General features: G+C 43.8%; 1 protein-coding gene across 7 annotated transcripts in view; it reads right to left on the reverse strand.

The window, feature by feature from the left end:
• Map2k5 (mitogen-activated protein kinase kinase 5) overlaps positions 1 to 23,586 on the reverse strand; it is a 226,115-nt gene that overhangs the window by 103,702 nt on the left and 98,827 nt on the right. For all 7 annotated transcript variants that reach the window (XM_050151791.1, XM_050151789.1, XM_050151790.1 and 4 more), the window contains 3 exons: positions 23,423 to 23,471; positions 1,482 to 1,555; positions 510 to 560 (listed from right to left, as the gene is read on the reverse strand). In XM_050151791.1, coding sequence (XP_050007748.1) covers positions 510 to 560; positions 1,482 to 1,555; positions 23,423 to 23,471 — 174 coding nt within the window. The remainder of the gene's footprint in view (positions 1 to 509; positions 561 to 1,481; positions 1,556 to 23,422; positions 23,472 to 23,586) is intronic.

A 23,586-nucleotide genomic window follows, 5' to 3' on the forward strand; every position in this document is an offset into this window, starting at 1 on the left:
AACAACTTATCTTCTGATATCTGCACGAATTTAACAATTAAGAAAAAACACAGAGCTATACACTGTAGAGAAAACTAAGTGCATAACATCGGGAGATCCGTCGGTAAAGACTGCTGGTGAGGCGAGGGCCTGGCCCCAGAACAAACAGCCAAGGTTACTGACTCGTGCCTGTATATATGAGGGTTTACTAGGATTAACGAAATAAGTGGTGTGGAGAAGTAGCCAATATGCTGTCAAGTGCAATTCTTCTGTAGGATTAAACTTCAAAACTCAGCAATTTCACACTTGAACCACCCAGTTAAGTCAAGGAAGTCAGATAAGTTGATAGCCCAACCACAAAGCCTTGCATGCTGTCAAAAGACCTGAAAACTGGCGAGGGCCTGGACTGACTTTGTAACTTAGGACTTACTAGTCGGAAGCAGTGGAATTAATTTAAGGATTATACATTTCCATGTACATAAAGATAAAGACATTGGCTTTAAATGTTCTTTTTGCATAAGTTTACTTACCGCCATATAAGCATTTGTTCCAACATACGTCTTGGCTATAGAATTCACCAGCTATGAGACAAAACGGTCTGTTAGAACAATATAAAGATAATGTGGAAATAAAATGGGCAATTATTCCCCATTTAACCTACAATCAGCACTCCTATAAATCAACTAAAAATTATGTAAAAGGGAACAAATTCATCCACAAAGACATTAAAAATGATTAAATCTCTCTTTTCTTTTGGATGTGATTTCCAATTTAAACAAGCACAGCATTACGGTTTATAGCAGATAACCTTAAACAATTCACTTAAGCGTGATGCTCAGCGCTTTAGTGCCCCAAACCCGCCTGAAATAAAAAGTCAATTTGAAGTAGAATCTGAACACCCTCATCTTTCCGTCAGATGGCTCAAGAAGTGAATGGAGCCCCACGCGTTGCCAGGACGAGATGAACTAAAGAGGCTGGAGGGATAACAGACTTTGACAACTCATAATGCGAAGATGACCTTCGCTTTGGTCCTCGTGTTTGGATGGGAGGAAAGGTGGCTGCGATTCAAATCAACATTGCAGCATGCGCATGGGTCACCATCACTGGGGGTCTCAGGGGAGGCCCAAAATGGAAATTAATTAAAATTGGTGCTGCGCATTGTGATGGCCCTCCACCATTGTTGCTCCCAATATTAATTTTTATCGTGGGCCAGTTGGGCTCCCCAGGCACGGCTCCCTCGCTGTCCTCCCTTTTGTCTGGTCAGAGCGCTTTCATAGCCAAGCTGCATAGCAATGAAGTTTGCTATTCGTAAGTAGTAATTACAACATCAGCAGTTTTTACTGTCATTAAACAATGAACAATCATATTCTGATGAAGGAAACTCGCTCAGAGATTAAAAATGAATAGTGCGTGCCCGGCGACGAGCAGGCGCATAGCTCCTGTTTGTCTGGAAGCTAGGTGCTTTTCAATCCACGGGGCAGTGGAAGAGAGAAAAGACCTACCTGCGTGCTAACGCCGAAGTCACACAGCTTGACCTGTCCGCCTGTGTTTACAAGCATGTTGGAGGGCTTCACATCTAAAAGGGATCAGAAAGCTGCAGTGACTAACTGCACACCGACACTGCTTGTTTATAAAAGTACACACGTGCACCATGTAACACTGCAGAGATGGTATGCTAGGCCCACCCAAACGCCAATCCCAAACGTATAACAAAGCTTTTCTCTGGAAGCAGAAGGTCAAACGCTATTCAAATGGAAGCCCATTCAAACCTTGACTTTCATCAATACGAAATACCCCCATCGCCCTAGCCCTCTCTCTTGGAAAAGAGCAGCAAGGTAAGAAAAAATGCAACCTTTTACAATGTATATTCACAAAAAGAGCTTGTTTACACTGTGTGTGTATCCACTAAGTCAGGGCTCCCATCTAAGAAGTACTAAAGTCAAAGGGAAGGGGTGTGGGGAACAAGAATAAAAACAAACCCACCCACACATCACTGGTAACAGGTCCTAGTTGAGGGGAACAATGCGAACAGGACACATGACCATTACCTGTGCTTCGGTGACAAATGCTACTTGAGATAATACTCAGAAATTGACCTGAAGATGCGTGTGCACATATAGAGGCACATACGAACCTTCCTTTCTTTATCCTTCCCCTTCCCAATGTCATTTTTGACTACTGTTACAGTTAAGAAAAGAACTGACGTAGCTTTGCCAAGGCAGTCAGTTGGTAAATAATGACACAAAGGGTCCCTGGGAGCATCACCAGTGACAACAGGAAGCCTTCTCTGGAATTCAGGGAGGTCACAAAAACCACCCAAGAAAGACAAAAGCACACTGCTCTTGATGGAACAAACAGCGTGTGCTTAACACTTCATGTTGAATGGTAAAAGCAGTCCAGCATAGGCAGCTGGGTATAGCCAATATCGTCTACGAGCCAAAAAGTAAGCGGCTCATAGTTTTGATAAAATATTTAAAAAATAATTCTGCAGATGAATTAATCTTCCTAAATCTTTTAGCCTGAAGTAGGATATCCCACCAAATTATCTTGCAAAGAGTGAATATTTAACTCAAGTTTCAAGTTCCAACTCTGAAACTGACAGCTAATAGGCCCTACTTAGAGGGCAAGAGGCAGCAAAGAGGGAATTTCTTACATATTAGCTTATTCAGTATTGCCTGACTCCATGGAAGCAGGAACCTGAATCTCGTCTACTGACTGCCTCAACCTCCAGCCCCTGGAAGATGGACAGGCAGGGATCAGCGATCAGCAAATGTTCAATGGAAGGAGGAGGTAGAAAGAACGGAAACCATGAGCTCATAGGATGATTCTTATGTGGATGTGTCTGTTTCAGTGGGAAGGGCGTAACTGTGGAAGCTGTCTCTGTGGTCTGTCCTTCAAGTGAACTGCATTATAATGAAAGCTGAGATGAGGAAGAATTCTTTGGGTTTAAGTTGTAGAAAGGCTGCTTGTTTGTTCCTTACTGCTCAGCCCCGAAATAACCACATAGAAACTGTTGTAATTAAATCATTGCTTGGTCAATTACTTAAGCGTATTGCTAGCTAGCTCTTACATCTAGAATTAACCCATCTCCATTATTTTATATTTTACTACAAGGCTCGTGGCCTATTACATGTCTGTCTCTGGTGGCTCCATGGCTTCTCCTTGACTCTGCCCTTCTTTCTCCCAGCATTCAATTTAGTTTTCCCTGCCTAGCTCTGTTCTATCCTATCAGACCAAGGCAGTTTCTTTATTAACCAACAGTATTCACAGCATACAGAGGGGAATTCCACATCACTTCCCCTTCTTTTCTGTTTAAATAAAAAGGAAGGTCTTAACTTTAACATATTAAAATTACATAAAATAAGACAGGTTTCAAGCAAGAATTACAGTTACAACATTTATATCTACTTTATCTTTTACCATAACTAAGGAAAGCTATAACTATCAATTCTTCAACGCCATCAAAGACTCCAGAAGGATATATATTACCTAAGTAAACAATAAGTTCATTGAAAGCAACTTCCAAAACTCTATAATTGACAGACATCTTGCTGCCTGGACAGTCACCCAAAGTTCTTCTGTACTGTTGGAGCCTACAGGCCCATAGTGTCCGGCAGACTTCTCCATGAAGCAGGAAATTTCAAAGACAGTTCTGCCTGTATTGGCAGTTTGTCACTTTTTTCCATGCCCTGCACAATGTCTGGCAGACTCTTTTATGAAGCACGAACCCCGAAGGACATTCTCACCTTTAAGGCAAGTTCAGCAGTCATTTCTCTGTGGGTCCTGCATGTCCAGTTTACACAGCATACCATCAAGCAGTCCAGGCAAGAGCAGTTTCTTGCCCAAATGGCTAACCAACTCCATAAGGAGCCTCTTTGGTGCCCATCCTCTGAAGTAGATTGGTGCTGCCAGGAGTAGGTATGTCTCACTGTCATGAAAAGTCCTAAGTTTTTAAACATTTTAAATGCCATATTCTGTAGTCTTTGAAAGGTTCGAAGAATGCCTATCCATCTGAAATACATATCTCTGTACATCTAGAAAACCTAACTAACATGACTATGAGCTTGACTATCATGTATGACTATTAACCTATATTTTTATTAATTATACATTACATTTTAAAATGAGCTGCACAAACACAATACCTTAAGCAAGAGCAGAAATACACACGCATACACATACGCACAAATATAAATTGACCTTAAATTTGTATCAGTAAACCAAGATCCATACTAATGCAAATCTCTATAGCACACAGGTTGGCATAAGCACTTGCCAACTAGCTCCTAACCTCTCTTTTTCCAAGATTCCCATATACTTCTTACAGCACTACCATTTTAACCCTTAAGTATGACATTGATCACACCATTTCTCTCCTTAAAGATGAGGTTAAAGATATTCCTTGGCACATTTTAGAACAAGAATAGAGTTGTGTGTATGTGTGTGTGTGTTTAGTTACTACTTGTTGCAGTGTTGCCTGGGCTGGACTCTATGTGTCCTAGTTTGCTTTCTCTTGCTGTGATAAACACCATAACCAAACGCAGCCTGGAGAGGAAAGGTTTTACTTCATCCTACAGCTTACAATCCATCGTTGAGGGAAGTCAAGGCAGCAGCTCAAGCAGAAATTTGAAGGCAGGAGAGAAGCAGAAACCATGGGGGAATGCTACTTATTGGCTTGCTCACCTTGGCTTACTCAGTCTACTTATATAATCCAAGATTACCTGACCAGGGGTGGCACTGCCTACAGTGAGCTGAGCCCTCCCACATCAATCAATCAAGAATGACTGCCTACAAGACAATCTGATGGAGTCATTTTCTCTGCTGAAGCTGCCTCTTCCTAGATGACTCGAGGTTGTGTCACACTGACAACAAACCAAACCAAACAGAAACACCAGTCAGCACACTTGTGGTCCTCCAGCCTCAGCCTCCTAGGTGCTCAGATTATAGTAAGCATCGGCACACCTGGTTCCATGTTGAACTTTCAAGCGAGTCTCAGCAGCCAGTAGGACATGGCATAGCTAGCCAGAGAGGCCCAAGTCACCCCTTGCTGAACTGAAGTTCATCTTAAATTCTACTTACCCTGGCTTTATTTTGCAAATCAGATGCTTATTATATCAGCTTAGAATATTTTAAATTCGGATGATCTACTGTCTTACATTTTGAACTCAGATCTAATTTGGCTGCCACAAGTCCCTGCCTCCCTGCTTCACTAGCCTCTCAGGCCACCATGACTTCCCTTGAGTTTCTACAGCATTGGCTGACGCTTGCTTCGAACTGGGCATGTCACACCTCACAGCTGTTTACTGCGCTAGTGCCATCACCGCAAGAGATAAATTCACAGGCTTGGGAGACGCTGCACACATCTCCATACCTGTCCCCTTTGCACACACACTGTGATTCCTTTCACAAGTCAATGGATTCAGGTGGGGACAAAACTGTGCTTCTGTCTTTTTGAACATGTACAAACTTGTGATGGGACTTTGGACTTGGTTTGTAACATTTTAGCTTCTAGGTCTGCAGGGAGATAATAGTTATTTTGTTAGAATTGAAAAACTATAAGAATTAGCTGAGACAGTGGATAAAACATTGCTTCTAAAACTGTCAATGCTATGACTCAAAGTAGAAAATAATTTCCAAAGCACAGTAAGTAGAATTTATAAAAACAACTTAATGTTAAGAAAACCTTCTTGTCAGACGAGTGTCTACATTTCTCCAAGGGCTACTGAGGGAATTGGCCCCTTCTACAATTTGTGTTCAACACAACAAAGCAATTCTTTAAGACCTAAGATTCTTTAAGGCCAGCGTTGCCTACCCTCTGTCCAAAACTACCGAGCGCTTCCCAAGTCAACCAGAAACACAAGGTCCTCCCTGTAGTCTCCAGGGCTGGGTATGAGCTGATGCCTCCTCTGTACCTCCTGTCCCCCCCCCCCCCCCCCCCCGGCTCATCTGCCAGCCGTGCTCCTGCTCAGTGGCTCCTAAGCCTAGAATGCTCTGCCCCCTTACTCATGCATGGCTAACTCCTTCATTATCCCTAAATTCCTGCTTAAGTGTTACTGTGAAATGCAGGCTCACAAGCCAAGCTCCTTTCCCTTTCCTCTGGTTTAATTCTCTCTTTAAGCTTTAGCATTAGTGATGTCCTGTATCTTTACACAGATATCCGCACTTCCTGTTTCACTGCTCGGGAAGGAAAGCTCCATGAATGTACACTTTTCATTCCACGTCTGGAGTGGTGTTTGGTTGGCATGGGAAACATCTGTTGAAGCTATGGTGAACGAATGATGGCCTGCTCAGCTGGAAGACACAAGCATTTGGCCCAGGGCAGTGCATCTTTGACTCAACAGAACCTTGTTTTAGAATGGGCACATTCCTAAAAGAGAGTCTTCAATGGAAGACAAGTCTGCAGTTATTTAAAAATGCTCACACAGCAAAGGCTTACTGCTACTCCACCACGTAAAGACACGTGAGAAACATGAGTCACTCCCCCCCCCCTACCTCCCGGGTCTCTGAAGGTTACCCACAGCTATCCAAGAGCTGCTGCTACTTCCCAAAAGACTGCTCAGGAGACAGAGCACAGCTGTGCCATCCCTGCCATTTCCCTTCTGGACAAACAGGATGATTCTTATAAAGACGTGAGTCATGTAACTAAATGGCTCCCAAGCCTGGCAGTGCTGTTAAAACCTGATGCTTTCTGGGTTCCACCTCAGAGAGACTAAATCGGAAACTAGTTCACTAGAGTCTGGATTCAAGCCAGCGCCAAAGGAACCCACTTTTCTTTGCTTATGAGTAAAACATCTGCAAAGTTAAGAATAGATCAAGAACTGTTTTATTTCACATTCATCTTTGGAGTCCCATGATTCATTTTTTAAAAACCAGTTTCACTGTAACCATTTTGCAGGTTGTTTGAGAGTCAGACAAATGTATCCACCAGGTGACATAACTGAGACGGGATACATTCCCATCACCCCTCACGGTCGACAGTGTTCTGCTGCAGCCCACGCTGCCCTGACCTTCAGCCTTGGGCAACCACTGAGTGACTCCTGTCATGACCAGTGTGCCAGCCCTCACACGTTATAGTTCCCAGATGTGCTGTCAGATTTGCTTAAATAGCCGGATGACTGGTGTTCGGGCACACATCTGTCATTATACTCAGAGACTCTTTGTTACTCCTAAATATGTTTTTCATTTTAATTCTTTGAGAGTTTTATAATAAATACAATGTATTTTGATCATATCCATCCCCTCTCCCCCCCCTCTTTTTTTTAAACATTGACTCCTATTCATGCTGCCTGTAGGGGCATGGCTGCAGGGCCATCCACTGAAGCCTGGAGCATGGGCAAGCTACTGGGGCCATACCACTGAAGAAAACTGGTCCCCCAATTGCCAGTAGCTCCTCAGCTGGAGGTGGGGCTTGTGAGCCCTTCTATCCGTGCTGGGATGTTGACTGATCTTGACAGGCCACCACTGTGAGTGGTGCTCATGGGTGCAGTGCCGTGCACGGTGTGCGAGCATCCGTGTGCATGCGTGTAAACTTTCTGGAGCTGGGCCTTTCCTTTTACCATGTGGGTCCCAGTGATCAAACTCAAGTCGTAAGGCTTGGCAGCAAGTGCTTTTATCCACTGAGCCATTTCACTGCGCCCTCATTTAAGAATTTCCTTTTAGCCCCTTACCCATTGTTTTGGCCTTACATCACAAGCCAACTCAAACCTTTCAGCTGTTCCCAACCTTCCTAGTGCTGTAACTGTTTAACACAGTTCCTCGTGCTGTGGTGACCCCAATAAAATCATTTTTGTTGCTACTTCATAACTAATTTTGTTATTGTTATGAAATGTAATAAAAATGTCTGATACGCAGGATGGTGTTAGGTGACCTCCGTGAAACGGTCATTCGATACTCCCAAAAGGGGGTCTCGACCCACATGTTGCGAGCCACTGCTTTAAAGCTATAAGGGATACAGCTTATAGCTGTATTACATTACATTGGGCTTCAGTTGTTAAATTAAACTAAATTTGGATTCAAGTGACAGAATTTGAAAGTGGACCCCTTTAAATGTTGGCCAAGAAGAGGTCCCTTGATTTTAGTTCTCCTTTATGCTGTGGATAATATCCACCTTATGGCTGAGCTACCAACAAGTCTAGTATATAGTCACTGCCCTTACTACATCAAGTTTTCATATCAAACATGGAAATTCTAAACCTCCCAGGAAGAGCTCCAGAAATTTTGAGATCATTTTCTGTTTTTGAAAAATCTATAGACATCCGATTGTGTATAAAGATTACTCTAGAGGAGACAGCTATATCCACGTTTATTTTAATGTCAAGCTATGGGAAACAGAAGCAACAGAAGGCTCGCAGCTTTTCCTCCAGTTCACCAAGACAAATCCTGGCTTGCTTTCGGTAAGCAAAGCACAGAAAAGATGAGTCGCTAAACTGACTGATTATAAAGCAGGAACACCAGGGCAGATGTAAGTCATTTTGGTTTAATCAGGCCATTAATTATTAGGGTTTATCAATTAGTTTTATTGAAGGCAGGGGAGCTTAAATGAATGGTAGGGCATTGATTTTAACTGTGGCATCTTCTCAAAGAAAATATAGACGAGGAGAGGGAAGCCTGGAATTACGGGTTTGCTTCATACCTCTGAAGAAGGCAATGCTTGTGTTAGTGCCGTGTGTAATCTTTAATAAGAAAGAAATCTAAGTCCACACCCCTTTAGCATTAAGCATGAGATGTCATTTGCTTGTGTTCCCTGCTTCAAAGTCTGGTTCCCAAGAAGTCGCTATCGTGCTGGCAAAGCAAGATAAAGGTGAACGCACAGTGGCTCATTTGAATGCCCAGCCTTCTAGATCACCTGTTATGGGTGGGCTTTTACAGCAAACAGTGCAGATCCTGTGGTCAGATCTTCTTAGGGGAAGCAGGGGGAATCTATGCATAGCGGCCGATGGACTTCACCAAGATCTGCTAGTCAGCCCTGAACATGGACTGCACCAAACGCGTCCTTCAACCTCTGAGCATAGCGAAGTCCAGTCTCACTGAATCCTCAGACCACCCTGAACTCTCACTGGCAACTTTCTGAGAGCAGGAAGATCAGCTATCAGCCCGATTGTGCTGCTATTTGATTGTATCTGGATATATGCTCAGGTCTCATCTCCCCATAGTGACAGAACTGCTGTGGGACTTTCAGGGAGACTGCGCTGAGCACTGCCTGCCATAGAGCCAAGTGCTCAACGCATAATGCAGTCTGTGAGCCGATGTTCCCAACACTCGGAGCCACTATACACATCGTGAGCTTCTGGCGAGGAACTGGCCATGACAACGTCCACTCCAGGCAGCTGCTGTCCCACTGGGACCACAGGAGTCACAATTACCCAGGCACATCATGTGTTTCTTGTCTAACTGTTTCCCTAGTCCCTCAGTGTGACTTCCCAGTGAGCTGGACGTTTTCATGATGATGCCATAAATGTGATCTTCGGGAGTGCCACACAGACGGTGGGTGGCTCTCAGCACTTCTGACCAATAGTGGGAAGTGCTTAGATGATTGAAAAAAATATCCAAACCAGGAAGAATGTAAGAGTTCACAAATGGTGTCTTGGATCATATTGAGGACCACACCAGGCTCTGCCCCTCCACCAACACAGATGTCTATAAGTGAATAAAAACTAACGTGTCTTTAAAAATTAAACCTAAGCCATAAGGTTAATAAGTCAGGTAGTCCCAACTATTTAGAAACCTGAGGTAGGAGGATGGTGAGAGCCTAGGAATTTAAATCCAGCCTGGGTAATTGTGAGGTCCTGTATCAAATAAATGACCATAAAACTTCAGGGTCACAATGCTACCCTGTCTTTAGCAAAGCATGAAACCCCAGGTAGTAACACTGACTTCATACTGTCCAGCGATGATAAAATGACAAGTTCTTAAACTCCGAGACTGTCTGAATAGCTGTGATTACAGATATCTAAAATCAGATACTAATTCCACTCTCTGGTGTCTGTTCGATAACAAGAAACAGAATCTTACAAAGCCATATGAACGCCGCACAGGACAACACATGCCTATAATCTTAGCACTTGGGAGGCTATGGCAGGAGTTCTGTCTCAAGTTTGCTGCCAGCCTGAGCTACATAACAAGTACTGGGCTAGCCAGGGCTATGTGCTGAGAACCTACCTTAAAAATAAAAATGACCAACATAAACAAATGAAAAAATAAAGACATGTACACAAACAGCAGCAGCATTATTCCTAACATTCCCAAACCATATACAATTACAAATCTCTCCTTCCACTGGTAAATGGACAGATAAACTATGTTATACGTGTATAACAGTATTCTAGTATTCTGCAATAAAAAGGGATGGATGGTTGACAAATGCTGCAACACAGATCAACCTGAGGAAATGTGAGCAAGGCCCAGCGGTTCATATCATATGTTCTACTTATGTACAGAAGAGGCGAATCTATACAGTCTGAAAATACACTAGTGTTCCCTAGAGAGTGGGACAGGGCCTGGGATGGAGGGGGACAAGGACTGGAGAGACAAGCAGAGCTGGGGCAGGAACCGACTGTGAATGGCTATGGAGACTTTTTTTTCCCCCTAGGGTGATGGGATATTCCAGAACTAGATTAAAGCAATAGTTACATAATAGTATAAAATTATTTTGCTAATTTTTAATCATATCCTTAAAATGGGGGCCTTTCTTAGTGTATAAATGATATAGCAATAGTTATTTAAAAAAACAGCCTCAAAACACAACTTATCAGAAGTAGAACTATTTCCCAGAAAACTGGTTGATAATCCAGTTTTGCAGACACTTTCCCTTCGTGAAAATTTAGGGGCCACCACTCAACCCCCCTTAATTGCATATTAGTAGTACAATGGCTACTTCCTTTTAAAAGCTGGTATGCATTTTTTAAAAGGGGTCTGGGTCACCACAATGATTATTATTTATTAGTATTTTTTAAAGGTACTAATTTTAAAGTGTCATTTTACATACACGAGATTCCCCCAAATGACCAAGGCTATGCCTACAAAACACAAAATCAACTTGTTCAAACATGAAAGCACAGTCAGGCGACCATGGCTGCCTCAGTAACCTCCCGTAACTGTTCTGACTGATTTTCAGGATGGTCTGATTTTTTTTCTCCTTCCACTGAATTGACCAAATTGACTGTGGAAATTGGTATCATGTTGACAGGACTCATGTCGCCGCCCATAACTGCCTCACGCAGGAAACTGGATCTTTACACAGGCGGCATCAATTAGCCATTACAGGAGCTGTACAAGCAGCAGCAAACTACTGGGGCCTGCTCATCAAGGTTGAGTCCTAAACCAGTGCTGGCTGCAGCTCCGCCCCACACACCATGAGGGGTCAGGGCTTAGCTGTAGGCCTAAGGGTGGCTACAGACACAGGGACTAAAGAGGTGACTTCTGGTCAGAGCAGTTTTGAGGGAAACTGACTCTGGACAGAGTGTATGCTTTTGTCGGAAAAAAGGGCCACACAGACAGGCGGCGCCCTCTGTGTGAGCTGCTCACCACAGGTGTTGGTGATGGCATCTGCTACTCCCTTTTGATCTCTAGTGTGTTTCTAATATTGACTTGCTTGGTCTTTCAGGGGTGAGGCACACTGGGTGAGGTAGTTTGAAAGTAATTGTCTCCCAGAAGCCTAGAGGGAGAGGCACTATTAGGTGTGGCCTTGTTGGAAAAGTCTATCAGCTTCTCCAGGACGATGTTTGCCTGCATGTCACCATGTCCCACCAAGATGATCAAGTATCAAAACTCAGGCCATCAAGCATGGTGGAAGCCCCTTTACCCACTGAACCATCTCATCAGCATACACGATAGAATTTGTCTTGTTTTTCGAGACAGGGTTTCTCTGCAGCTTTTGGGGCCTATCCTGGAATTAGTCTTTGTAGACCAGGCTGGCCTTGAACTCACAGAAGTCTGCCTGCCTCTGCCTCAAGAATGCTGGGATTAAAGGAGTGCGCCACCACCGCCCGGCTATGATTGAATTTTTAAGGAAACAGCGTTAGTTGTAAATTGTGCCACACAGCTCTGCTGCGAGACCATGTTAGAATATAACTAAACTTTTCTTTGCTGTCATCCCTCCCTAAAACTAGTCTCCATTCATCAGGCCCCGGGGGACACATGGAGTAGGTCTCCATTCTCAGAACCTCACCCAGCCCTGGACCAGAACTCTTCGGCAATATTCCTACATTGAGCTTAATTGTCTTATGAGAAGATAACACTCGATATATCCCTTAGTTATTTCTTAGGGAGCGCACCCTAGTGAGTGAGAACAGCAGTACGATTCTATAGTCTGTGGTGACACTGCATCACAGAGCCATCTGCACACAACAGGAGTGCACCTAGGGGAAAAACCACACCACAATATCAAAGTTCCTCTCCATCACAGAATAAAGGGTGGGCAGCCAGGCATTCTCGCGAAAGCCCTACATAAAATTAAGCAGCACAATTAGCTATGGTAAGTGGCAGCTACTGTCTGGAGTCTCAGGACTCAGCTTGCGGGAGGCACAATATAAGGCTTTCCCTTCTTGCCGAGCACTAGACTTTTGCAAGGCTAATATAAAGGGCACAGGCTTGCACCCCTCAACCCCCTTTTCCTTCAAACTTTATTTATTGCTGGTTTTGTGGTGCTAAAGCTCAAACCCAGAGCCTTGCACAAGCAAGGCAAATCTCTATTACTGAACTAGATCTTCCACCTGCTTCCCCTAATTCCTTCATAGTAAAAAAAAAAGTTTCTTTTCTAAAGTTATGAATCTCAGGTCCTACCTGCAGTCTACACATATCCTGGTCCACACATGGGGAACACTAACTGTGGAAGTCTGGGAGTCTGAAAACTACATTCTCCCCTCACCCTGAAAAGTGATACTGAGTCTAAGACATCACGGGATGAAGAGTCAGAACTATTAATGCTCCTTAGGAGGAGAAACAGATGAAGATGTGGGATGCAGAATAAATGACGTGGAGCAGCACACGCTGGCAAATCCTTTCAAGGAAGAGACGATGATCACTGCCATGCACTTGCTGTATGCTAACCTGGGCTGCATCGTCACTGCCATGCACTGTTTCATTTGACCTTACTCCAACCCTGATAGAAATCATGATTTGCCTCACTTGACAGATGAGGAAATCAAGACTGAAATTAATAAAATTACTCAGTTATGGTGTCACAAACCCGCCTCTCTGACTCAACTCTTTGACCTCAATGAGCTGCACCTTCCTCAGACGAACCCCACTTGAGCACAGTAAGTGGCTGGACTCTTGTACCAGCCTCACCATTACCAGGTGAGTGATTCTGAGAAATTCACAAGGAAACTGATCTAGAGGGTTTCCTTGAGTGTCTTTCCATTTCTAGCAAGCTGGATTTCTCTCTATGAAAGAAGAGAAGCCTAGGAGGGAAGCCTGGAGAGCGTTCTAGTCAAGCTCTCTCAGCTTCTTGCTTCTTTCTGAGGAGCAATGGTTTGAACTACTAATAACCACCATGCTCGGCACACAGGCTGCAGACACAATGCTGTCACCTCATGAAGATGAAGAGGCTGACCCTTCAGTCTCACCCTATAACTCCTGCATGAGACTGCTAACCATTACTGCCTCCCCAGACGTGAGCCTCTCTGATGTCAATTTCCTCATTTAAACATGGAGATGCAGACACCCCCTCACAAAGCTGCCGTGAAGACTAAAAAAGTGATATTCACAGAGGTCCATTACAGCCTCCAGAAGACACTGAGTTGCTGACTACAGTAAGAACACCACGATTAAGATTATTAGACTCAATCCAAAGGAAATTACTCCTCAAGAAGCAAAACAGGAGATTTGATTTCCACAGTGCTGACCTTCAACCATGCCCTTGAGGAAAGGAGCCTTGCCCTTGGTCTGCTGGTGTAGTAGTGTGCCCACTGGACTTGGCAGAATGGGCCACCTGATGACAACTCTCTTCCCTTTTAAATTATCATGGACAACATGGGATTGCTGAGACCTTACAGGTCCCTAGGGATTGACCTAACTGGGATGACAGGGAAGAAACAACAGACACAGAAACAGAAAAGCTGGGATCAGGAAGGCCATGTACTCTAGTTAAGGGCACTGGCAGCAGCACAAACACTCCACATTAATTTTATACAGCTGAATTGAAGAGGTGGATATACTGTACATAGCTCAACAAGCCAGGTTTAGCTAATCTTGGTGGAAGTCTATAGAGGCACAGTGGCAGCCTATAAACATTCAGAAGGAAACCGCAATTGATAGTTTCTGGTCAACTATTTGTAAAACTTATACATGGATAGAGGAAGGCTTAGCTGGCCCCATGGGTCTAAGGCACTGAGGGCCTAGATATGGCTGTGCTCATGCCAACACACATTCCTTCAGAATGTCGTCCACTCCTCACTCAGGATGACTTTGAAATGAAAAGCACTACAGAAAGTTCCAGGAAAAAAAGACTTGACTCGTTTATCCAACAAATAACCATGGTACACCCTGTGGCCTCCATCCTCCACAGGGGGTCCCCTTCTGATGAGCTCCAAAACTTTAGATTTACCTAGAAGACAAAACTCAGAGGCATCTATGCGACTTGTGCAGTGCCCCCTGATGGGTAGCTGGACAGGGTCCTGTGTGCCAACAGTACAATGATCTGTGAGTCAAAGCACACAATGATCTCCAAATTTATTTCTAATCCCAACCCTCTCTCCACTCTGAAGGTTTTTAGAGGACTAATCACCCATGATTCCTATATATATTGCTCTATATATTTCTTGACATATATTGATACACATTTTTAAATGTCATTATGCTGGATAGTTTTATGTCAACTAGACACAAGAGAGAGTCATCTGAGAGGAGGGAACCTCAATTAACAAAATGGCTCCATGAGACTGGGCAATAGGCAAGTCTGTAGGACATTTTCTTAATTAGTGATTGATGGGAAAGGGCTCAGCCATTGTGGACTGTGTCATCCCTAGGCTGCTGGTCCTGGGTTCTATAAGAAAGCAGGCTGAGCAAGCCAGTAAGCAGCAACCCTCCATGACCTCTGCACCAGCTCCTGCATCCAGGCTCCTGTCTCATTTGAGTTCCTGTCCTGACTTCCTTCAACGATGGACTACAACGTGGAAGAATAGGCCAAATAAATCCTTCCTTCCCCAAGTTGCTTTTGGCCATGGTATTTTGTCATAGCAATAGTAACCCTAAGATAGTTGTCTTCTGAGATAACCAAAGAGACACATGCATTTGGAAGAAACAACAGAGACATACCACACTGGCTTCTGTGCAGTTTTGTATAATAGTAGCATCTTGTAAAACTATATAGCACACTATACGTGACAAAGAACTGAATTAATAGTACTCTCATGTCTCCCATGCTCTTGGGTAGGTATAATTAACATAGTAAAAATGCCGATCTTACCAAAAGCAATCTATAGATTCAATGCAATGCCCATCAAAATCCCAGCAAAATTCTTCACAGACTTCGAAAGAATGGTACTCAACTTCATATAGAAAAGCAAAACACCCAGGATAGCCAATACAATCCAGTACAATAAAAGAACTTCTGGAGGTATCACAATCCCTGACTTCAAACTCTACTACAGAGCTTCAGTACTGAAAACAGCCTGGTACTGGCATAAGAACAGACAGGAGGACCAATGGAACCAAATCGAAGACCCGGATATTAACCCACACTCCTTCGAACACCTGATTTCTGACAAAGAAGCAAAAACTATCAACTGGAAAAAAGAAACAACCTTCCTCAAGACCCAGCAACACCACTTTTGAATATATATCCAAAGGATGCTCAATCATGCCACAAAGACATGTGCTCAACTATGTTCACTGCAGCGTTGTTTGGCATAGCCAGAACCTGAAAACAACCTAAATGCCCCTCGACCAAAGAATAGATAAGGAAAATGTGGTACATTTACACAATGGAGTACTACACAGAAGAAAAAAAAATGACATCTTGAAATTTGTAGGCAAATGGATGGATCTAGAAAACATCATTTTGAGTGAGGTAACCCAGATCCAGAAAGACAGTTATCATATGTACTCACTCATAAGTGGTTTTTAAACAAAAAGCAAAGAAAACCAGCCTACAAACCACAATCCCAGAGAGCTTAGACAAAAGTGAGGACACTAAGAGAGACATACATGGATCTAATCTACATGGGAAGTAGAGAAAAACAAGATCTCCTGAATAAATTGGGAGCATAGGACTATGAGAGAGGGTTGAAGGCAGGGAGGCAGGGAGAGGAACAGAGAAAAATGTAGAGCTCAATAAAAATCAACAATTAAAAACAAACAAACAAAAGCCCAATACTCTCAAGCCGGAGAACATTCCCATCACCATGCCCTCTGTAGATGGACTCCCTTCCTTCCTACCTTATTTCCCCAGCCCCCGGAGATGACTGATCTGCCTCCCATTTCTCTACATTTACCGTTCAAGAATACTATATGAATTGCAGCGAAATTTGTGACTGCCCTTCTCACTCTGAATAATTCTCTGCAGGTTTCTCCAGCGTGTTGGCAACAGCCCATTCCTTTCCGCCACTGAGCAGTATCCACGATACAAATGCACCAGGGCTCATTTAACCATTCCCCGTCACAGGTACTGCGTGGACCTAAGTCTTCACTTCTGGGTTATTAGGGCAGCTGTGGGCTCCTTTTCCTGGGAAGTATCAACAGTGGGACTATCCCTTCTTTCGCTGCTGCCAGCAATTGACCCAATTATCCGCAGCCTCGCTGGCATTTGCAATTGTCCCTGTTGATGGCAGCCACGTTCTCAGAGGTATGCAGCGCATCTCACATCAGCGTGGGTCTGTGCTCTCTACAGAACCCCGAGGCTGACCATCTTCTTCATGCGGTCCTTTGCCCATTATCTAACTGGATTGATTTTTTCATTTGTTCTTTCTGTTCAGTTTTCAAAGTTCTTTAAATAGTCCTGGCACTCCTTTAAAATATATAGAACTCTTTTAAGTAACAATGTATAGAATTTATCTTTTAAGAACCATTATTACGCATACGGACACCTCTGTAAACTCAAAACAGAAAGAATGCCAACACAGGCAAGGAGGTTTAATTTCTAGAGATGTTTACGTGTGTAGCCAGAGCTGAAGAAAAACCAACAGCTCATACTCACTGAAGTCATTTGTTTACCTCAGTTAATCGGCTAAGTCAGCTCATGAGTTACGATCTACTATAGAACTGGCATGTAATGGACGCTTACATTTAGAGAATATTTAAGCAGGAGCCAAGGTCTATTCGTGGCTCTCACTACTAACACCCGTTCAACACAAACATCCCTACCAGATCTGCCTGACTAAGCAGCCCTGGCACTAGGAAGAAGACGTTCACACCCAGTTTTCCCGTCATTACCCTCTGCGACATAAAACCAACTGGGGGTGACTCTTTTAAATTGACTTGGATCGCTCAAATGCTAACCAGTCCTTGAAAAACAAAAAACAAAACAAAACAAAAAAAAAACCCTGGTATTTCAGGAAGCAGAAATATGGCTTAGGCCACTTGAGCTCCCTGGAACTGGAACGGTAGCCCAGCTGCCTAGTCTGGTATGGAAGCTTTGTGCAAATTACAGCTCCTCATAAATCACTTAAAACCACCCGGGTTAATTTTCTAGTGGTGGCAATGCCCCACGAGGAAGGAATCACTCTTGGGAATGTAGTTTAGTTTCCTGTTTAGTTTGACCACAAACCCCAGCTTTATCCACATTCAGACAGCTCTGAACACTCTGACCTTGACATCGATTTTTTTTTCTAGGAAATTCAAAGATTGTACTTCTCTTTTCTCTTCTCATGAACATAATAATTTTGGAGTAGGATACGTTTATAGTGTTTTTATCTTGTAGTCTGCGTTGATGTCATTTACAAGGTACTGGCAACTAACTATATGACACAGGCCAGCACTTTCTTGGCTATTCTCTCCGAGACAGCCAGCCTCTGGTCCTCTCAGAATCTTTTAGGATACCTTCTGCACGTTCTTTTCTGAAAATTTCTCATGAATCTACAATTATTTCAAGATAATACAGCTCAAGATGCGGTTGCCTTTTATCAAAGTTGTGACTTTACGTGTCATTCTTTACTAGTGCCAGTGAGATGGCTCGGTGAGCAGATGCAGTTGCCACCAAGCCTGATGATCTCAGTTTGACCTCTGGGGCCTGAATGGTGGAACTGTTATATGCCCATGCACACATACAATTAATGAATTAAAAAATTTTAATTAAAAAAGTATCTACTAATGACACTACTCCATTTTTAGTGCAAGCACCTAGGACACTGGTAAGATCTAAGAAAAGTCTTTGTGTGTGCTGTATGTGTGTGTTGTGTGATGATTGTGTGCTGTATGTGTGTGTGCAGATACACATGCACCTATGCGCACTGCTCAGAGGTTTACACCGAGTATCTTCCTCAGCACCTCTCCACCTGCCTTTTTGAGGAACTTACTGATATGGCCAGACTGACTGCCAGTGAGCCTCAGGAGTCCTCTTCTATGGGCCTCTCCTCCTGTGGGGGGTCACAGTTTTGTTCCATTGCCTGTCTGTTGACAGGGGGACTGGGGTTCCTAACTCAGGCCCTCAAATTTGTTCCTTGTGCACTCTAAGCATCTCCCCAGGTAATCAAAGGTCTCCCTCGCTTCCTTCCTTAAAAAACAAAATAAGACAAAACAAAGGCCCCAATGTCTGCCTAGCTCCCGAAGCATGAGTCCTAAGTTCCCCTCATACTTTTACAACCCACCCTTCCTTTGACATCTACTAAGGCTTCCCATCCTCAGATCTACCTTTCCCAGAGTATGCTTAGCTGGAGTCTCAGTGTGACTTGTCTGAAATTTGTCCATGCTGCTGCAGGGACAGTTCAGTCACTTCCCTGCTGAGCCACGCCCCACTGTCTGGATGTTCAACCCTTTACCTGCTAAAAGACTCATCACTCATTCCCAATTTGCGTCTTTTATGAATAAAGCCACTGGGAAAAATTGCTCACTAGTTTTGTGGGGCAAACGCTTCATTTCTCCTGTGTAAACATCCAGGAGAGGAGTTGCTGGGCCATGCTGTCAGAAATGCCCTCGTGTTAGCTTGACCAACTCTACTCCTCCAAGCCTTCATCCACGGCCATCTTCTCTGTGGTCGCCATGGGAGCAAGCCCCCCATGTCCCTGCGGTGCTGGATCCGCTCAACTCTTCCATCCTGTAGCTAACCACCTTCTAGTGCGTTCTATATTCACTATTGTAGTTATTGCTTATGAATATTTCTCTTCTTTTTTGTCATCTCATCCATCCTGCTAAGATAATGTTTCATGAATGTAGAAAGCCTGGGTTACATATACTGATGTCTCCCAAGCGCTCACAATGACACCAAACACAGGTAAGAAATAAAGAGCTATGGAATAAGCTAACACCAGTTTAGATACCTAAGACAGCCCCTAGAGAAGCCCACGTGGGGTCAGTTTGGGGATGGTACCACCAGGGAAGATAAGACTTCCAGCGTTTTGCTAGCTTGCTTTTTCTTTGAGATCAGACAGATCGGGTTCATTCAGGGTGGTCTGTCTACGGACAAAGTCTCTTTCTTTACACAGAGATCTCTAGTTGGGCAAAACTGTTCTGCACAGTGGCCTTTTCAGAAAGTTTCACCCTATAGCTCAGGTTGACCCACAATCTTCCTGCTCCAGCATCCCAAGGGCTGGACTAATAGGTATTCACCAGCCTTGAGCTTTTCTAATGGAGAAGGCAAGTAAAATTGCCCAGGTCCATATATAGAAAGGTATCCTGGGGTACACAGGTCTAGCTTTCTCTTTCTGTAATTCTCTGTATCTCTGTATGATGGCCCCAACTGACGGCCGGCTTTATTTTCTTAATCTAAGTTCTATTCTCATTACCCTTCCGTTTCCCTTTTATCCTCGGGGAAAGCAAGAGCAGTTGCTGCCAGGGCATTCTCACGTTTCCCACAGAAATGGCATAGGTGTTAATCTTGTATTTATGTTTGATGTGGGTAATGATGGCTGTGACTGGAGCCGTGGTTTATTAATATGCAGGGCTCTCACCTCATTAGTGGTGATGTATGTTTTGAAGTTAAGCTGCAGTGTTTGCTGGAATGTCGGATCTGGCCCCACACATTCTCACCCGCTCACTTTCTTTGTCTTTACTCTCGGTCAGCACAGGCTGTGCTCACAGGGCGCTCACTTATGTCTGACAATGCAGACAGCTTTTCCACAGTAGTTAATCTTGGTAGGCGTTTCAAACATTTTAAATAAGTATATCTTCATGTGATGTCATCACATCTGCTTTAACTTAGAAGAAGGAATTATGGAATCTTTTGACCCTATAACACAAAGCACAATAACTCTCTCTTTGGCTGGATTTAGTAATGGAGTATTCTTATTGATTGGATGGAGTGATTAATTCATAGTTATAACAAAAATCTATAGGACTAACATTTGATTATTCACAAAGTTCTCTCCCATCTATCATCTCAAATATTAAAGGCTAAACAAGAAAAACAGCTGACTGAGCGGCACCCTCGGTGGTCCCGCCTGGGCAGGAGTTGCTGAACTCCGAGTTCCACCATCCCCAGGTGACGCCATGTGCAGCCGAGCACACTCACAGGACCAAGCACCATGGGAGGAAGGCTGCGGCTGCTTCTTGTTTAGACTTTGCTCTGTTCTACAGTCTCACCCGAGAAAGAGGCTCTGGATTTTACTTATCCATTTTTCTGTACTTAAAACCCAGGATGCCAAACCAAGCTATTTCTATGGGAGAAGAAGTCTACTCTTTGGTATCAGGCAACCAAACATGTCTCCAGTTCCTCATCTTAGAAAATGTGCACTCCTGAGTATAAAGCAATGTCATTTTAATAATTCTCTGCTCTGTCTGGGGGGGGGGAGCGGCCTTAGAAAACGATGATCAGAGGAGAACACAGGTTCTCAGTACTTAGACCGACACAAAGTGGGAAAGCTTGGATCGCTCATTAGTGTTTTGTTCGTCTTCTTTTCGCTGGCTGTCTCCTCACACCGCCTCGATCAGACTCCCCCAGTCTCCATAAAAGGACCCAGCTTTGATTTGACAATGTGACACATATTCAGATGTATTCTCATCATCAATCAGAGGAAGCAAAAATGAGTCTGTGTGCGTGCAAGAAGGAACAGCGGCGAGCGTATATACAGTACAAGTGTATAAACAACCATATTACCTACTTAATTGCCTTAGCTGAACTTAAAAGCTCTGATCTTTAATTGCCTGATTGAACTCATCTAAAAAGCTACAATTTTTTAATCAAGGAGAAAATTAAATAGCTTTTTGGTAAATAAAAAGGCATCTTTAATCTTATTTTTATGAATTCCAAGTTATTAAATATGGACAAAACATACTCAATTTAGGCTAAGTTTCTCAGTACAGCCCTTTACAAAAGTCTCCAGGGCCCTGACTCCTTCCACTCTACATTCAGAAAGTAAAAGCCTCTGTGAATAGCTAGGTAACTCCAAGGCCAAACATGTAAATCTATTATTACCACGGCACACTTTCCGAGAGCTGAGTGCCCCTTACTAGGGAATACACACTCATTTGGTCTGCAATCCAGTCACCTTTCTAACTAGGCAGGCACACATTACTTCCCTGATTCGTGCTTCAAACTGAAGCCCCTGGAAATGGCTTGTGCAACCCATCCCACTGAGCTCACAGACACCCCCACAGTAGTATTTATAGTGGCTTTGCTCTGCGTGCTGAGTGGGCCAGAAAAACCTGAAGGAGGACTCATGATTCTCTTTGGAAACCTCTGTATCAGCAATCAGCCAAGTCACCACAACTGTTTCCCACAACATACCAAAGCTCCTTTCTGAGTCCCCTTTGCAAACAGCAAGAGAAGACATGTACACCGGTCTCCAAGCGCTCTGGTCAACTATGCTTGCTCAATGACCACAGGAAGATTGTCCTGGTGATCTGACCCTAGGCTTTCAGATCCCCACAAATCCATCTGAGACACATCTAATGACATATCTCAACAGACACATCTGGTTGTCTCACAAATGGAAGGAGACTAAAGCAAACAACTTAGAAACTGAGATTCTAGAGGTACAGCCCCTCGTCAGCATGATTTGCCACTTAAAAGGGGGTAAAGAAAAGGTGCTTTGGACTATCCGAGGCACACTTCCTACCCACCGGAGTTCCAGAGAGTTCCAGCTGGAGAGAATTCACTAATCCAGAATGACCCTGTCTGCCCAGAGTACAGAACAATGCTAAGTTTCAGTTTCTAACAACACTCCCGTTTCCAAAGCACGGTCCTTTTAATGAAGGCTTTGCTATTGAGCACGGGCGCCTTCCCTTAGATCCCATGCCAAACGGACAGCAGATGTCTGGAAAAGGCAAGCAAACGGGCCCTGGCTATGATAGCTCCATGGTGCTGCACAGGGGCAGAAGCACAGGAAGGGAAGGCAGCCCCTGCTGACCAGGTTAGAAAACCCCTTTCTTTAGCTCACCACTCAGCAGATGGGTTCACATACTGATACCTAGGAGAGTGATACTAAGCCAGCCCGGCTCCCTCAGCCACCACTCTGGTACCTTTTACACCCTAGAAACACAATGGCATTACGGGGGTGAGGGTGGAGGCAACGGGGATCTTAAGATTCCATTTAGTCAGCACAAATGCCTTCAAAAACTGAACGTTGTGTTTTTCCAAACAGAGATAGTCTCTACAAAAAGGGTGAAAAAGTTGGGAAGCATGGGGCTATTGAGACCACCTACAAAGAAGTCATGCCTGGCTGAAACCAAATTTAAAAACAAACAAACAAAACCCTTTCCTTTAATCACGTCTCATTGTACACCGACTGCTGCGCTCCCCAGATGTACATAGTCAGGACCAGCAGGTGTGTACTAAGTTGGGCGTGTGGTTTGGCTTTGCCACCATCTCTTTCTCTTTTCGCAATTTGCTCCCAATGAATTCAGACATCTTGGGAACATTAGACAAACAGGAGGCTCCTCCTGTAACACGACACATACCAGACCCTTCTCTCCCATGTCACCAGAACAAGTAACCGTTTCTCATTCTATCATTAGGTCCTTGCCTAAAGTTTCATTTCCAGGGAACAGGAAGCAGTCTCTTCAGGAAGATGCCTGACATTCTGTAAGGACTGGGGAAGGGGAGGGCCGGACCCAGCTAAATATCACAGAGCCCGCTGTTTTCAAACAGTACAAAATGTGCTTTGCATGCTTGATAAATGTGTTACACAAAAATTTAATTCCCTAGTTAGTACTGGCGGTGGGGGGGGTAGGAGGCAGAAAAGATGGAAATAAGAGGGAAAAAGTAAGGAAGCAACATTTACAAACAATCACGTTTTTTATGGTCATATCAGTTGGCTGAAATGGTGTTGCTTTTTTTCCTTCCTTTAACCAAGGCAACTGCAGAGACTCCTCCATCCCCATATTAAGTCCACATGTAAAACCCAGAACATACCTCTGTGTAAAATCTTTAAACTCCACAAATATGTAAGGCCTTTAACAACCTAAAATTACGAAAGAGAAAACAGTACAGTTATGGACGTTATAGGAGATGTTCCACAGTTAAACAAACGAAGCACACATTTTCCTTTAAACCACTGTCAGACTGAACTTGACTCT

Source organism: Alexandromys fortis, unplaced genomic scaffold (assembly GCF_014885135.2).
Source record: "Alexandromys fortis isolate MF-2015 unplaced genomic scaffold, M_Fortis_MF-2015_v1.1 scaffold_70, whole genome shotgun sequence".
Lineage (NCBI taxonomy): Eukaryota > Metazoa > Chordata > Mammalia > Rodentia > Cricetidae > Alexandromys > Alexandromys fortis.